Source organism: Thalassophryne amazonica, chromosome 11 (genome assembly GCF_902500255.1).
Source record: "Thalassophryne amazonica chromosome 11, fThaAma1.1, whole genome shotgun sequence".
NCBI classification, from domain to species: Eukaryota; Metazoa; Chordata; class Actinopteri; order Batrachoidiformes; family Batrachoididae; genus Thalassophryne; species Thalassophryne amazonica.
In genome coordinates, this window is record NC_047113.1 from 53021975 (window position 1) to 53039965 (window position 17991).

The window sequence follows — 17991 nt, forward strand, 5'->3', positions numbered from 1 at the left end:
TGGTCTCACTGCTGTCTTGTAAACTTTCTCTTTCTGGCTTGCTGATATCTTTGGTCACAACTCACTCTTGCCACTTTTCTCCACCCACCCCACCCTGCCTGCACTCTCTTCTTCTTCCACACTCTCCATTACATTGGACAGTTGACCTCAAGTATTAAACTCATCTACTTTCAACCACTTCTATTCCTTGTAAGTGCACTATTCCACTGGGCTCCCTCTCATTCACACACATGTATTCAGTCTTGCTCCTACTGACTTTCATTCCCCTGCTTTCCACAGCATATCTCCATCTTTCTAGGCTAGACTCAACCTGCTCTCTCTGCTCACTACAGATCTCAATGTCATCTGCAAACATCATAGTCCATGTCTGATCTCATCCGTCAACCTGTCCATCAGGAAAATTAATTAATTTGTTGCCTGTTTCTTTTCATCTTTCACGAGTATACTGGGTGATGATAATCTATCTCAGTGTCCTATAATTGGTCTGAAAGTCTCTTAACCAGTAATGCAATTTACCGTCGGAATAGTAGGGGGCACAATATGAAAAACAAGGCAGGGATTTCTTTTCGTCTGCTCCGCCATTGTTCCTAGTCATTTATATATACATGTATGTATGTATGTATGTATTCTGGACAAATTTGTCCTTCAGTGGGCTCCACTTCTTCATACAATCATCAACTTCCAAACCCCTCTCTCTTGAACCATTAAAACAAGCCGTCCGCAGCTCAAGTACAATCTCTCCAATTTTCTATTAATGGAACACAACATCACATCTCACTATACGCTGATGACATCTTATTGTATATAAACGATCCGGTACAATGTATCCCACATGTCTTGTCAACCCTTGAACACTGTGGTAAGTTTTTCGGCTTTAGAATAAATTGGCAGAAATCAGCTCTGCTACTGTTAAATCAGGCTATTCCATTTACTAAAACCTTTACGTATCTGGGGATAGACATTTATTCCTCTATACAAATGATAACTAAAAAAAATTTTTTGTAATACACGCAACAAAGTCATGGCGGACTTTGAGAGGTGGTTTAGCCTGCCAAATTCGCTTTGTGGCAGGCTGACTATAATAAAAATGAATGTTCTGCCCAGAATCAATTTGTCAGTTTTATGCTTTCTGTTCCCCCACCCCCTCAATATTGGAGCAAATTGCAATTAGCAATAACGAAATTTCTGTGGTATGGTAAACGACCTTGTATTAAGCTCAACACAATGCAGCGAAAAAGGCAGGCCGTTGGCCTGTCTCCCCCAAATTTCAAATTTTATAACTGGGCCTTCACACTGAGGCCTTTATTAACTCTGTTTCAACCAGATGCACAGGTGTTGTGGTGAGCTTTGGAGGAGCGGATGTTACTTCCATACTCTACTATCTCAGCCCACTAATGCCATTTGAGAGTTGGTCCTTTAATTTTATATTTGCTTTTTGTTTGAAGGAGGGTGGAGAAATTAGTTGGTTGCTCTTCTGGGTGGAGCCCACATTCTCCAATATTTAACAATGATAAATTGTTAATTGGCGGTCAGTCAATCCATTTTCCTGACTGGGAAAGGAAAAATATTTGTACACTTGGCGATATTTATGGAAGAGGGGAGGGGGGTTACTTACTTTTCAGAGTATATGCATTAAGTATGATATCCCACATACCTCCTTTTTTTCTATTTGCAGCTGAGAGCGTCTTTAAAAGACAGTGCTGTTTCTTTACAGGGCCCTCTCACACCACACTCTCTTCATAAATTGTTCCACTCTGCTGGAAGCACACGTGGTTCTTCTGGTTTTTGTTGCAGCACTGTTGCACACCCTTGGCATTAGACAAGATGTGGAGGAGTGATGTTCCAGATCTGAAACCTACATTTGATTGGGACAATGTCTGGGTTAATGTGAGTTTAGCATCCAGAAACCCTGACCATCAGCAAATAGATCAGTTATATATACTGGATTTGCTGTGGCGACCCCGAGTGCAAACAAGGGAGAACCCGAAGGGACTATACAGTAGTGTTCAGAATAATAGTAGTGCTATGTGACTAAAAAGATTAATCCAGATTTGAGTATATTTCTTATTGTTACATGGGAAACAAGGTACCAGTAGATTCAGTAGATTCTCACAAATCCAACAAGACCAAGCATTAATGATATGCACACTCTTAAGGCTATGAAATTGGGCTATTAGTAAAAAAAGTAGAAAAGGGGGTGTTCACAATAATAGTAGCATCTGCTGTTGACGCTACCATCTCAAAACTATTATGTTCAAACTGCTTTTTTAGCAATCCTGTGAATCACTAAGCTAGTATTTAGTTGTATAACCACAGTTTTTCATGATTTCTTTACATCTGCGAGGCATTAATTTAGTTGGTTTGGAACCAAGATTTTGCTTGTTTACTAGTGTGCTTGGGATCATTGTCTTGTTGAAACACCCATTTCAAGGGCATGTCCTCTTCAGCATAAGGCAACATGACCTCTTCAAGTATTTTGACATATCCAAACTGATCCATGATACCTGGTATGCGATATATAGGCCCAACACCATAATAGGAGAAACATGCCCATATCATGATGCTTGCACCACCATGCTTCACTGTCTTCACTGTGAACTGTGGCTTGAATTCAAAGTTTGGGGGTCGTCTCTTGGGGCCCTTGGACCCAAAAAGAACAATTTTACTGTCATCAGTCCACAAAATATTCCTCCATTTCTCTTTAGGCCAGTTGATGTGTTCTTTGGCAAATTGTAACTTCTTCTGCACATGTCTTTTATTTAACAGAGGGACTTTGCGGGGGATTCTTGCAAATAAATTAGCTTCACACAGGCGTCTTCTAACTGTCACAGCACTTACAGGTAACTCCAGACTGTCTTTGATCATCCTGGAGCTGATCAGTGGGTGAGCCTTTGCCATTCTGGTTATTCTTCTATCCATTTTGATGGTTGTTTTCCATTTTCTTCCATGCGTCTCTGGTTTTTTGTCCATTTTAAATCATTGGAGATCCTTGTAGATGAACAGCCTATAATTTTCCCCCCTCCAATCAACTTTTTAATCAAACTACGCTGTTCTTCTGAACAATGTCTTGATCCTCCCATTTTCCTCAGGCTTTCAAAGAGAAAAGCATGTTCAACAGGTGCTGGCTTCATCCTTACATAGGGGACACCTGATTCACACCTGTTTGTTCCACAAAATTGACGAACTCACTGACTGAATGCCACACTACTATTATTGTGAACACCCCCTTTTCTCCTTTTTTTTTTTTTTTTTTACTAATAGCCCAATTTCATAGCCTTAAGAGTGTGCATATCATGAATGCTTGGTCTTGTTGGATTTGTGAGAATCTACTGAATCTACTGGTACCTTGTGTTATGTGCTGACGCGGGTCAGAGAACCGAACCAGCATCTGACAAGGGCCCAGCGCTAAATAACCAGAAAGCGGTTCCAAAAACAAAAATTTATTTCCCTCCTGTGCAATAATTTGTGTACAACATAAATGTTCGGTTGTCTGGCGAGGTGAAGGACGGCGCGCTCTCCAGCGCCCAAATGGATCAAAGCCCGGCGCTTCTGGACTCAGATTCACCGCCGAACACCCCCCAGGTGGATACGACAAACTGACTCTGTGAAGGACGGAAAAGGTGAGGTAAGTCAACAAAGCTACAATAAATATCCTTCAAAGGCACACACTATCAGCAACACATTCAGGTCTGAATTTAAACTTTATGTAAATGAGCAGTTTCTCACAACAGGTGGAGGATCATCAATCCATACGCCACGACAGTGAGGAGCAAACTTCACAATTCTCATCAATGTTCAAATATACTGCGTAACAAAATACCAAATTACTGTTAACACTTATTCAGACAATCATCACCTCTGGTGTGTGCTGACAGCATGTGTCCCTCACCCGTCCTCCTTCACAGGCACGATGTGTCAAACCCTGGCGCGGTCCTCAGCGTCTCACAAACGAACATCACAAGGTCGAGTTCCCGGCAATTCTGCTCGAATCACTCATGGCTTAAATGCAGAACGCCATCTCATTATCTGCTTCAGCTGAAAGTCTTTAAGTTTGCACGTGAGCATCATCCACAGGTGCTGCAAGTCGTTAGGCCTGCACGTGAACATCCTCCACAGGTGCAGCCAATAGTTCTGATGAAGGTGAAGGACTCTTCCGCCAGCACCTTCTCCACAGAAAAAACCAGTTTGCATACTACCTGGAGAGCAAAGAAAAGAAAACAACACCAAAATGTCCAGCCAAACCCCCCAACACACAACACCTTGTTTCCCATGTAACAATAAGAAATATACTTAAAACCTGGATTAATCTTTTTAGTCTCATAGCACTACTATTATTCTGAACACTACTGTACATAGGGTATATTTAACCCATAGGAAGCTTCACTTGATGAAGGTTATAAATGATCCAACATGTACTCTCTGTACATCTAATGCTGCGTTTACACATAACGACGACAAGTCACGAATGCCACGAAGTACATATTCTTGGCTGCTGATCACGAATGTGATGATTCGGGGCAGAGGCGTCAGGTGTCCTCAGGAACTGCTACAACCTGTTACCACGCGTTACGATTAATGGCACATGTTGCTGGAGAATTATCAGGAACCATTATGCACGGTCAAGAATAGTGTTCCGTGTAACAGCGCATCGTTAAGTTCTGTCACGTTGTGAACGAGGTGAATTGTCTCCACACACACACCCATATTCATCCAACCGAATTCAGATCGCTCCAGTTTTTCAGAAGAACTATGTGACTGTATGCGTAGTTGGGCTCTGTGCCATGGAGTGGCGCAGAGGAGGAGACGGACAGAGCCAGATGTGTGGCTTTATGCGGCATCAGGCACATGCAGCAGGTGGAACACCTGCAGGAGCGCGCTGAAGAGCACTGAAATTAGACTTTTAGCCGACTTCGTGTCAGCAATCAAACTGAATGTGGTGCAGCAGGGTTTAATTGTGCGCGCGCTTCTTCCTCCGCTGGACTGGAGGAGGTGCAGAGATGTCTGGCTGCACGTGAGTCTCCTCTCGCTCCTCTGGTTCCTCTGGCTCACACTCGTTCTCGCGCTCCTCAGTTCCAACAGCAGGTGGAACACCTGCAGGAGCATCCTGAGGAGCTTCAGCAGGAACTGTGGAACGACATTTGGAGCCGAGTTTAATTGTGCGCACGTGACAGAAAACTGATTTGTCATGGCGCGCAGTGAAATGTGACGCCACGTTACAAGTCGTGTCAAAACTTGACAGTTTCCGTGTCACTTCGTAATAACGTGTGACAGTTTGGGCTCCAAGAACCATCACAGGAACCACTACGAACGTTGTCACGTTCTGTTAAGGATCACTACTCATCAAGATGGATCAATACACTCAGTTGCGACCTCCACGATGTGAGATGAAATGAGGGTGGTGTGTGACATTCGTGGAAGATTTTTTGACAGGCAAAAACATGCTCCACGAATATCAAGAATATCACGCACCAACACGCACCATTAAGAAACATATTCAGATGCGTTAAGTCACATTAAGAATGTCAGGAATGTGTCACGAATGACAGAAAAATGACATTTGTAACACGTCTTGGTTATGTGTAAACGCACCTTAAAGTGGCGGGCAGTTTTTTTCATATGTTCAGGGAATGTGCCCCTGTGGCCAAATTTTGGAAGATGGTCGCCATTAACCTTTCTCCGCTATTCAAGTTCAGGTTGACCTGCTCGCCTGCTACACTCATTTTCAATGATTTGTCAGGGCTGGGTTTGACATTGGACAAGAGAAGACCATTGTTGGCTGGTCTTACGGCTGCAAAAAACTAGTTGCCACACGCTGGAAGTCTGTGCACTCACTTACTTTCTGAGTGTGGGTTTTGGCTTATTTGGAGTTGTCGATAGCCAGAGTCCACAGAGCCAAAGAGTTGCAATAAAGGCTTGGAATTCACTTCTAGCTGTCTTCTGTGAGTTCCAGGTGTAACATATGACTGGGGTTTGGAGTTCTGGATCCAGGGAGTGGGTGGGTTATTTTTTGGGGTTCTGTTTTCTTTTTATAATGCATATACATATGTACTTATGATTTTTCTTTCATTTACTCATATTTAACAAAGTATTTTACTAATTACAGTTTTTTTATTTCATTGTGCATTTTTTCTTCTCCCCTTTTTTTATTTATCTGTTTTGCAATTACCTGTTTATTCATGTATATCTGTGGATTGGCATATGGATAGGTTTGAATATATATGTTTTTGTGAGCCATATAAGATGTATATGCCTATTTATATATTTTTTGTTCTTCTTCTCTTTTTTTCATAAAATAAGATAAAAATTTGATCACAAAACGTCCAAACCAACATTGTGTGAAATTTCCCTCCATGAGTTGCAGATCATTTGAGCGTCTTTGTAGTTTTTCGACTCGGTGTTGTGAAGTTGGTCATGTTTTCGGACTTTTCTACCAAACGTCCCTCTATTTGATCCGTGATCGAAAAGTGATCGGCGTGCGCGCTACAAAAACTTTTAAATATAATAGGAGAGGAAGGAGTGAAACCAGAAAAGTGAGACCAGTCACAGCACTTGTGGTCTCCGTTGTTTCAGTGTGTAGTTATAATTTTTGGGAGTTGCACATCAGGCTGCAGAGAGGGACACGGAGAAGGTATGTAGCAATGCAGAGGGCTCTGCGTTGCTGTGGCGCTGCGGAGACAGAGAAGCATAAGTCAGGCTTAAGCGTTTTCACACTGCAAACAGACTGGGCTGTGGTTCAGGTTGATCTGGTCCAGCACCACCTGTTTTGGTCTAAACACCTTTTGGTCCTTTGGTTCAGATTGTGGTCTGCAGCAGCTTTCACGCCAGTTATTTTATTTCAGACCAAACAAGGTATGTGTGAAAGCAATACAGAGGCAAATTAAAATGAATAAAATCACTGTCCAAATAGTTATGGTCCTGCCTGTAACAGTCTCTACTTATTTGTCTTTTTCTTACCGCATTTATGTTTGTCTTCTTGTCCATCTTTTACCTCCGTCTTCCCTGTTTTCCTTTCACTCTTCCCACCTCTCTCTGATTGCCCAGGCTGCCGGAAGGCCAGCAGCGAGTGGCCGGCTGTTATTTGAACCTGATGTCCCAGATCAAGACTTTGTACCTGACGTACTGCTCCAGTCACCCTTCAGCTGTCTGCATCCTCACTGACCACAGGTCGGACGCTGCAAAACAAGATTAGTGTAGCCATGCATGAGCGTTATCAGCAGTGTAACGCAGGATCGCTGTGCTGTCAAATTTAGAATGACTTTTAAATGGTCTTATGTTCGTCATTAAATTTCCCTGCTAGAGAAGGAACACTGTCAAACCACAGTTTTGGGTCGATAAATCACCTTAGAATTGCATTATATATGACTTTAAATATGCAAATGTTTATGGTGGCTTATTTTATAGATATGAGAAAATGTTTACAAGTTTGTGTCATTTGTGTCATTGTAGTGTCATTTAAGCCACAAGGTGGCAGGCATTCCATGTGTCAGACAGTGAGCCATGTGAGCAGTACAGTGCCTGTAAATAATGGGCCCAAGATAGTTTTGTCAATGCATTTGTTTATCAGATACATATTATTACACCTGAAGTACACACATGTTGGTCATGGTAAAGTCACAAAGTACTTTTGCCGTGTTACAGCTCAAATGATGCAGAGTCGACGTGGTTGGTCAGGTTGCACGTTATGCACTGCACGTTAAGCTGAATGACAGACAGGAAGCTGCCTGACAGGATATAAAGAGTTGTGGTTATGTTGACAAGTATGCAAGGCGCTTTTTCACATTTCACAGTAAGCACATTTGCATGACAGTTGTGAGACTTTCTATTTTCCTCCTTTTCGTAGAATTACATGTAATAAAAGGTTAATGGTAAAGGTTAGTGGTGCTGCAGGGACACTGATTGCAACAGCTTCATTTCACTGCAAAATGACCCAAATTTCCACAATCTAAAACTTCAGTGTCCAGACGATGTTAGTGGCTTCAGTTGAGTTGCAACTTCAGGTTTTTACATACCAGCTGCTTGTGGTCCTTTTTTTGGAAATGCATCATAGATGGCTCTTAGACAATGGAATGTGTTATTTGTAAAGTGTATATTTGTAAGAGCGTGTTTGAGTGATGGGTAATGATTAAACATGTATTTTTTTTTATTTTTTTTTAATTAATGTCAAGTAGCTATGAGTATTGTCTTGGCGGTTCAAAGCCTGCTGTTATCAACAGAGATCTGTCCTGAACGACAATCATCTTCCACTAAATTGGTACTGCAGAATAGACGGGTGTGCATTCAGATGCCTGCTGTGCTCAGACTCTTCCCCGATTTGACCCAGAAATAGCTGGTCAAGTTGGCTGCTGTCCGAACTTCATGCACAACGGTAGTGACGTAATCTTGTTTCCCCAAATATGTTGGGTTTGCAATGATTTGGTGTTACATAACTGCGCAACAATCATCACAGATAAATGCACACCCGCACACGCAGTGCGTTTCCACAGCTCCCACACTGCAGCAGCAGGTGCTTAAAATGGAAATGGACGTGTCATACAATGGAAAACCCCAAAAGTCAGTAGCAGAAGTTTGTTACCACATCTTGATAATTTTTTTTCCCTGCAGTTGGCTTGTAACTTTCCATTTTACTCAGGGTAGGAGTTTGTCCCTTTTGCCAAAATTTCATTGCAGCAATTCAAAATTTAATTTAGTAGTTTGTATGACCCCATGTGCTTGTGTGCATGCTTGACATTGTGGGGGCATGCTCCTAATGAGATGACAGAGGGTGTCCCGGGGGCTCTCCTTCCAGATCTGGAACAAGGCATCACTGTACAGTTTGAGGTGCAACCTGGAGAGTTGGATGGACCGAAACACAATGCCCCAGAGGTGTTTTATTAATTTATGTCAGGAGAACATAGGGGCCAGTCAATTGTATCAATTCTTTTAATCCTCCATGCATTGTCGTGTTTGGGCATTGTCATTGTTGCCCCTCTACTGCACCAAAGCAGCTGAAACTGAGTAGCAACCCCCCTTTGCTACTTAACTGACCAGATCAATATCACAGAATTTGAACTGACTTGATGCTACACTGATTAAAGAGTGTTCCTTTAATTTTGTTTAAGCCATGTATATAATATAATTTCAGCATTATTTTCCAGTTGTTTAACTTTATCACATTTGAAGAGAAAAACCTAAATCCATGAAGCTTGACCTCTCCGGCTCCACCTGTGTCCAGTCCCATTGAATCTCTGTGGCAAATCCCAAGCATCAAATGACCCTATAACAATAATGAAAAAAGCATGTGAATTTTGTGTGCGTTCAACAGCGATGAACTTGACAAGTTCATGGAGAGTCAGGGAGCCAGTGCACCAGGGATCCTGTCGTTGACCAGCAGTCTCAGTAAACCCTTCATGAGGCTGGACAAGTACCCCACCCTGCTGCAGGAGCTGGAGAGACATGTGGAGGTAAAACAGACGCCTTCCAATATGAACAGATAGAACATTTGTTTCATTATTTAAGGAGAGATATGAAAATAATGGAGACATTTATTGTTCAGTGCTTAATGTTTGCTGCTACGGTGCACATAATTCACTTTGAATTCAATTAAAGTCAACAAAGTCTGCATCATCACAATGTGCCAAATAGTTGCATTAAGACTTTTTTGTTAAAGGTACATTGTTCGTCTCCCACCCATGTTCTGGAATTTATAGGAATAATTTTTAAATTACTACTTGAGCAGCCCTGTTTTCATCTCATGCCCACCCCTTCTCATTAGGAAGCCCATGTTGACTATACTGACATCATAAAGGCCACAGCAGCTTTTCGGAATCTAGTGGTAAGTCTGCATCATCCACACATGCTGTACAGAGTAGAATAGTCTTTGTCATTATGGTGGGTGGACAACAAAATTGGGGGTGCTCCCACAGAGCTACTGTACAGCACAAAAAAGAAATATAATAATATAAAAATATATAGTATAAATATACTAACTGTCATCTTTGTAATAATTCATATTACGTACATATTATTATATGGCTGTGATGCTTCATGCATTTTGATTGGCTGGTTACCGGTCACACATTTTCCCATATCCGGACCGGTTACCATGACAATCAGTCCACAACGCATATTTTTGTTACAAACCAGGAAGCTAAAAACACGATTAGAAAAACCAAGTCGGACATGAACGTACTCCATAAACGTCTAAACAGCATCAGAGAAAACATAGATTGAAAGCTTACCAGATAACGACTGGACTATCTGTTAGCAAGTTCTTCATGAAGGTGAAGAAAGCGAAGGAGCTCAACACCGTCAGCAGCATATTCAGGTGATACTGTAAGTTTGCGTGTGTATATGTATAACAGCCATATAATAAATGAATTATTAATCTCATTTGCTTGATTTGTATGGGGATATCAGACCTCTGTGTTTTTCGCATGGACCTAGCTGACGCTGGGTCCATACTAACTCCTCAATCTGATATTTCCCCATACAGACCTCTCACTCAGTTAATAATCTTTTATAACTCCCCAGAGCTTCCTTATGTTAATGCAAAAAAAAAGAGAAGATTAGTTTATTCATTTCCTGGATATCTTAGATTGGTTTTCTTATTATGACAGATGTTGGAATGTGGCATATGTAACACTGAAACACATTTATAGCATTCTGTGTATTTATTCAGTTCTGCTGCTGTAATCTCTAACATTTATAGCCTGATTGAGTGAAATGCTGATGGTTTTTGACAGATTTTATTTTATTATGATACTGCCTTTGAGTGTGAAGGAGCAATCAAGGGCACAACCATGACGGGGGGCGGGGGGAACTTTGACAGGTTTGGTGATTCTCTTGTTCCTACAGTGGGTGTGGAATAAAATGCTAATTTTAGAAGATTTGTAGTAGAAAAGCGCAAACCACATTGTACCTGTTGTGTGCCTCCTGTTTGAGACACTTTTCCCCATTGTAGCTCTGAGTTCCTAGTAAGAAGACGTGAGGTGACTCACACGTATTTCTGCAACACAGGGACGTGAGGTGGGGAGAGATCGAGCAACATCACCTTTTGAAATGTTCAGATATCGTTTTCTTTGATTTTTGTGTGTGTGTGGGGGGTGTCGGTGGATGCTTCACAATGCCTGGCTAAGTTTCTGTAGTGCGCTTTCATTAAAAACACTTTCAGACGATGCACCCAAAAGAATGACTTTGTCATTTCTCCTCTCTGAACAAGGGGAGTCCTTACCTGGTCCCAGGTTACAAGAAATAAAAGGTTTAATTTTTAGCTGTCCATAGTAGGGTGGGGTTGATTTATTGGTTTACTCATAGTTTTAATTTTTTTATTATAATTTTTAGCAATGGTGGCGAACTCTGATTCTGATTAGCTTGGTCTCCATGCAACTATGTATGTTTGACTGTATGCTGTCAAGATGTCTTAGGAACACCTGAGGCAGTTTTGATCAAATTGGGCAGCTCATACTTTGGGCCTGTGGATGTGAGGATTTGATTTTATTAGGATCAAACATTGTTCGAGAGCAATGGTCAGGGTCAAATTTCTGGCCCTACACTCTTCTATTGGAAAATGGCTTAATTTTATGGAAATGAGTTGAGGTATTTCACCTCACCGTGAAGTAGAAAGAGGATATTTCAGTGGCCTTGTCTGTGGTCATATCTCTAAAATGCTAAGAGCAGTTTTCACCAAACTCAGTGGACCACCCTCTCGTAACACAAGTTATGTCAAGGTTATATGTTGAAGTTGAAGGTCAAATCAGGGGTCAGTGTGTAGAATACATTACTGAGCTTATCTCAGGAACTACATGAGATATTGAAATGTAGTTTTCGGCACAGAGTTCTCCTCTCCAGGTGCTAAAAAAATTTTTCAGACCGCCAGTGTCAAGTAATTTCCAAAAATGATCTGGCAGCAGTGAGGCACTACAATCGACTGGATGCTTTGTTTTTGGTTAGCAAAATCTGTGATATGACAAAAGTGCACTCAAATGAATGCACTCCTCAACCAAATGGGAACAGTACTCAAATTTTACATTGGGTTTGACAGAATTATTATTGTAGCTGTCATCTACCCAAACGTTTATTTAAACGGTAACAAATCTGGATCCCGATGTTGATCTGTGCAGAACAAACAGGCTTCACTGAAAACATCATATCTTTGGCAGAGATGATTTGGTTTTAATTTTTTTTCTGTAGCACAACGCTGTGTGTGTGTGTGTGTGTGTGTGTGTGTGTGTGTGTGTGTGTGTGTGTGTGTGTGTGTGTGTGTGTGTGTGTGTGTGTGTGTGTGTGTGTGTGTGTGTGTGTGTGTGTGTGTGTGTGTGTGTGTGTGTGTGTGTGTGTGTGTGTGTGTGTGTGTGTGTGTGTGTGTGTGTGTGTGTGTGTGTAGTCTCAGTGCCAGGACCTGCGAAAACGTAAGAACCTGGAGCTCCAGATCTTATCTGAACCATTGAGGGGTTGGGAAGGAGACAACATGAAGTCCCTTGGTCATGTAGCCTACATGTCCCAGGTCCATGTGAAAAATGGATCCACTGAGGTGAGAGACGTGATTTGTTGCATTTTTGGCTCCCCAGGAGTTCCATGCAATCTCAAAGCATAGATGGGAAAAAAAATTGTTGCTGAATTTATTTATTTTTGTGTGAAAAGCATTTTTATTGTATACTCATTATCTTGGGAAGACTTTAATGTGCTTATACTTTTAATTGCAAAAAATTCTAGATTTACTTTTGAGAATTCTTGAATGAAGAATTTTCTATGTCCTTTGTAACATTAAAACTGGCTGGCACTCAGTGTTGTTTTTTGATGTTGGTTTCATATGTCTGTAGCAAATGCTAGGAGTTCCAGTAGACATGCTTTTGCCGTAAAGTTTGTCATTAGTTCTAATCTGCTTTAGTCCACCATTAAAACTGCTTCAGTCTTCATTATTTCATATGACGTTTAAAAACAAAAAAAGTTTCTGAATTTCCAAGTCAAAAGTTCTCCACCTTCTTATTTTTTGAATGGCATTCTTTATTTGTAATTTAAATTACTTTAATTTTTTTCCCCCCTCAGATTATGCTTTGTTATATAAGCAGAGAGAACAGTGTGAACACTATGAGCACCAACTTGAAGTACTCTGGATTAATTTTTTTATGTTTAAGTTTTGCAGCATTTAAGATACTAACGGTAGCATAAAATCTTCATCTTGTGTCTTGTTTGGAACAAAAGTGATGCATTTTTCAATACCCAAGGATCTCAAAGCTTTCCCTGAACTTTTTTCAGTGGAGTTTGGTTTCCGTTCTTGAATCCGATGGCTGCTAATGTAAAAAGTAATATAGAAATAAACTAATTAGTACTTACTATTGCAGAGCCCCCTTCAAAGGAACCTTCAGTATATAGGACATTCACAAACTAAAAAGCAGTCTGTTCTCTCTTGTGTGGTTTCTGTGAGGGTTGATTCATGTATCAGTGGTTGGAAAAAAGGTCCACATAAATCATTTTGGATTCACCAGAACTGATTCACTGTCAGTCGCTTTCCAACCACCATATCAGTCCCCAGAGATAGTTTTTACAACTCTGTCATCTTGTTAGCACATCTTGTTTTCCATTCATGCATCCAGTGCCACGTTGGCAAACCGATATCTGTTTGCAAACTTGAGCTGACATGCTCTTACCTACTTTATCTGCATGTTTCATATCAGTTGGTATGATGGCAAGTTATGCTAATATACTCTTTAGGTATTTGGTTCAAATGCTGCCACCTTACCTTCACTGACCAACAATATGATGGACTTGGTGAAAGCAAGCTGAGCTCTTAAAGTATATGTACAGACATTTAGCTAACTAGTTAGTCATTGTAGAAAGGAAACTTTGTTTTTGTCTTACAGGAAAAAGAGGAGCGCTACCTCATGCTTTTCCCTAATGTGTTAATTATGCTGTCCGCCAGTCCACGGATGAGTGGCTTTATTTACCAGGTGAGCTAAAACAGCAGTGTTCCTAACTTATAATGGTTTCTTTTTCCACATTTTGTTACAGCCTTATTCAAAAATTGAGTAAATTTATTTTTTTGTCCCTCCAACTTCTACTCATAATACCCCATAATGACATGGAAAAGGTTTTTTTTGTATTTTTGTTATTTTTGCAAATTTACTAAAAACAAAAAACAAGAAATCACATGTACATAAGTAGTCGCACCCTTGACTCCATTCTTTGTTGATGCAGCAATTACAGCCTCAAGTCTTCTTGATGAAGGGCTGTGAAAACTCCGCGGATTTCATCATGGGGCATGTTAGTATTGTGCTCTTTAATCGTGATCGTTACTGAGTTTTTAAAATGCTTATCGCAAAGCGTTTTTTTTTTTTTTTTTTTTTTTTTACGACATCATGCAAGTTTTATAAGTCCGCGGACACTGATCTGTGTGTTACAGATACATATCAGTTTCCTTGGATCCGCGGAGATTCGTGGAGGAAAAATGCCACTCAAAGCGTATCTGTTACGACAGTTGTCATAAAGCAGGACTGGTTGGTTGCTGTGGTGACACTGTGTGGCTCCTGTGCGAAGCTTAGCTAAACGTAACATGTGGACATAGCACACTTTTAGAACTTTCAAGTTTTTAAAAGAAGAATTTTGCAGCATGTCTGTGTCACGGAGCGACATCAGACAGAGCGAAGATGGCGAGAAAGACGGTTTGAAAAAGTCTGATAAGGACAAGAATCCGTGGAATTGTTGCTGGCTTCATGAACACACCTGAAAGATGAACGGGAAAAGCGAACTGGTAAGAATTTTTTTCTGTCTCAGGAAAGTAAACATTGTGCTGTTCAACAGTATTTTGGAAAAGATTATGTGCCTTTTTTTCTTTCATTAATCTAGACTTTCATTGAAAAAAAAAGACATTGTGGCTTTGAATGTATTTAGGCTACATGAATTTACACAAGAATGTAAATTAGTTTTTATTAATGTAGACTTTTTTTCATGGTAAAAAAAGACACTGGCTTTGAGTGGATTTACACAAGAATGTGTGGCTTTTTTACTATAAGGTATGTTATTGATATTTTACCCTGATTTTTAAAATATCCTACAATCTTTAGCTGTGCTTTTTGACATGGTTTAACAGTTTTTTCAGTCTTCATGAATTTTGTGTAGTTTAATTGTTCTGAGTTAATGCATAATTTGGTTTACAATTAAAAGGAAAATCATTCCAGGTCCTACTTCCACATCGTATTCTGTTATTTCAACATGAACATTGATGGTTCAAATGAAAGGTTGAATCTAGGATCATTTAAATATGCACTAATTTTGAGATTTGTTCTTCCAGGAGATGTTGAAAATGTATCAGTAGATGAAAATTTAATTTGGTTTCTGGGGCCCCACAAGGCCCTAGACTCCGGCTCCTGGGGATCTGCGCCCCCCAGATCCCCTGCAAATTTTACTCGGATTTTACAATTTTCATTTCACAGCCCTGTTGATGCCACAAGATTTTACTTATGTACATGTGATTTCTTATTTTGTTTTTAATTTTAATACATTTGCAAAAATCTAAAAAACAAAACAACAAGCAACTACAGTTAATCACTACAATTAAGTAATTAATTAATTACTACAGTTAAGGGTCACAGAGGGCTGGATCCTATCCCAGCAGTCATAGGGCATGAGGTGTGGTATAGCCAGGACAGGGCATATAGATAACAAACACATTCACACATATATATATATATATACACACTTTATAAGGAAGTCATGTCTTTAATCAGATGTTTACAATCCTGTTAATATTGTTTTGTTGTTAGAAAAGCAATATATGCACATTTAAAAAAAGAAAAAATTTCTTACTGTTGAGCCACTCAAGAAGAGGAAAAAACCTTTTTCTGTAATTAAAATTGTTGTAGAAATGTCTTATTTTTTTCTTTCAGAATCCATTTAACCTCATTTTTGAACATGTATCTGTACTTTTTTCTTTTTAAGATTTTTACTCACAGTTGGTGAATATTTTATGTTTATGACATAATGAATTGTTTTGTTTTTTTTCTCTCCACCCCCAGGGACGACTCCCATTGACAGGCACTACAGTAACTCGACATGCAGAAGATCCTGAAAGTTGCCATTATGCTTTCGACATCACAGGTTTATATTTAATGCTGTGTGGGGACGCAGGGCGCATATGGCTTTTATACTGGAGGGTGTTCGGAAGATATTCTTTGGTGCTAAAATAAGAAACTGCCTCAGAGAACAACCAATCTGTGTTTCCTACAGCAGATTCTTAGCATATGATCACATGCACACTGAGCTGCACGTTTGATTTTTTTTTAGTTTTATAATATACAAAAGCCATACAAAATTGTGGAAGTTGTTGAGGTGACCTGGCTGTTGCCTGTGTACAGTTATTGTGCTACTTTTCAAAGAAAGTCTATGTTTTGGGTCGTTACACCAAACTGATTGACTTTAAACACGGAGCTGCACTAAGTTGACTCTGGTGTGTGTGGACACCTAGGAGCTGTGTGCAGGTTTTGCTGAAGTAGGCGTCTGTGTGTTTATGTGCTGCAGGGAGCATGATCGATCGTATTACGGTGTTCTGCGTTAATGCCCAGGAGTTACAAGAGTGGCTGGAACACCTGCAGCCCTTTACCAAAGGAGGCAGCCCTGCAGGCACCATTTTGAAGGTTATGACACAAACGCAAAAGCAGAAGTGAACCTAACACCATGTTGAAGCATGAACTACCTTTGAACAAATTCACACCCACACATGCACATCAGACTGGCTGCATTTATAATTGTCTTTTTTCAACTCCTCCATGTAGAATGTAGAAGGTAAACCCGTGAGCATGATCGGTACTTCCTCACACCTTTCCCATCTGGGCAGCCTTAGTGCAGTCAGTCGTGGCCCCCTGGAACCACCAAAGATCAGCAAGCCATGGTCCCTTAGCTGTCTTCGCCCTGCACCTCCCCTAAAACCTTCCGCTGCACTTGGATACAAAGAGGTAGGAGGTTATTCATCAACTTAATGTCCATCTCATTCATGCAGTACTGAGTCCTTAACCACGTAAATGTCTGTCCAAAATAAATTCCCAGCTCTTCATCTTTTCCATCCATATTCACATTTATAATTTCTTATAGCAAAGAATGCTAACTTGGCTGAATTTTCCGTACTTTGTACTTCTACTAATATGCTTTTATTTACCATAAAAATAAAGAAATCATAGTTTGTACTTAAAATGGTTTTCAAAGCTGTGATGACTTACAGGAAAATGTTGTATAAACACTTCATGTTAGGTCAGGTGTAGGAGCATGCACTTATGGTGTGCATTGCAACATCCACCGCACTACTGAACCACCCTGTTTCTTGGTTGGCAAGCACCCAGGCTGACCTCCAGTTCATCCCCACCTGCCGAAAGCAGCCACGTGTTCGCACAGCCAGGTGACACAACCATAGTGTCACAGCTGAGGTTCTCTCTTAGTGCAAGTAGTAACCCTGCATATTGGCTATAAAATGAAACTCAAACAAGTAATTATGTAGCTGATGCAAAAGCCCACCCCACCCTCCTTCATCAGTATATAGTCAATATAGCCTGTGTGTGTGTGAGTGTATGAGAGAGGTGCGGTACCAATACTCGAACATTCAGTGTCGGCCAGTACCAATACCAGTCCGATACAGTTTTCCCCGTCTTAAAACAACTAATCTGTCAATAAATACATTTGTCTAGGTGTATTTTGCTGACCTAGCCATCAGATATCATCTCAAATGGTTAAACCAATAATCTAATTCAGTTCCATTTGTTCCACAAATCTGATTGGTTAATCGTGTGAGATTTCAGACTGTATAATATTGAGATAACAGTGGCAAAATATTCTAACCGCTGTTGGAGTGACGCTGCCGTAACGGTAATGGTGCGTTTACACATAGGCAAGATGTGTTACGAATGTCATATTTGTGTCATTCTTTGCACATTCCTGACATTCTTAACGTGACTTAACACATCTGAATAGGTTTCTTAATAGTGTGTGTTGGAATGTGATATTCGTGGAGCATGTTTTTGGCTGTCAAAA

At 40.4% G+C, this 17991-nt stretch overlaps 1 protein-coding gene across 2 annotated transcripts in view; it reads left to right on the plus strand.

Annotated features, from left to right (window-relative positions):
• arhgef6 (Rac/Cdc42 guanine nucleotide exchange factor (GEF) 6) overlaps positions 1 to 17991 on the plus strand; it is a 128610-nt gene that overhangs the window by 99565 nt on the left and 11054 nt on the right. For both annotated transcript variants that reach the window (XM_034181684.1, XM_034181683.1), the window contains exons 9-16: positions 7042 to 7164; positions 9302 to 9440; positions 9752 to 9811; positions 12362 to 12508; positions 13839 to 13925; positions 15990 to 16071; positions 16492 to 16607; positions 16746 to 16925. In XM_034181684.1, coding sequence (XP_034037575.1) covers positions 7042 to 7164; positions 9302 to 9440; positions 9752 to 9811; positions 12362 to 12508; positions 13839 to 13925; positions 15990 to 16071; positions 16492 to 16607; positions 16746 to 16925 — 934 coding nt within the window. The remainder of the gene's footprint in view (positions 1 to 7041; positions 7165 to 9301; positions 9441 to 9751; positions 9812 to 12361; positions 12509 to 13838; positions 13926 to 15989; positions 16072 to 16491; positions 16608 to 16745; positions 16926 to 17991) is intronic.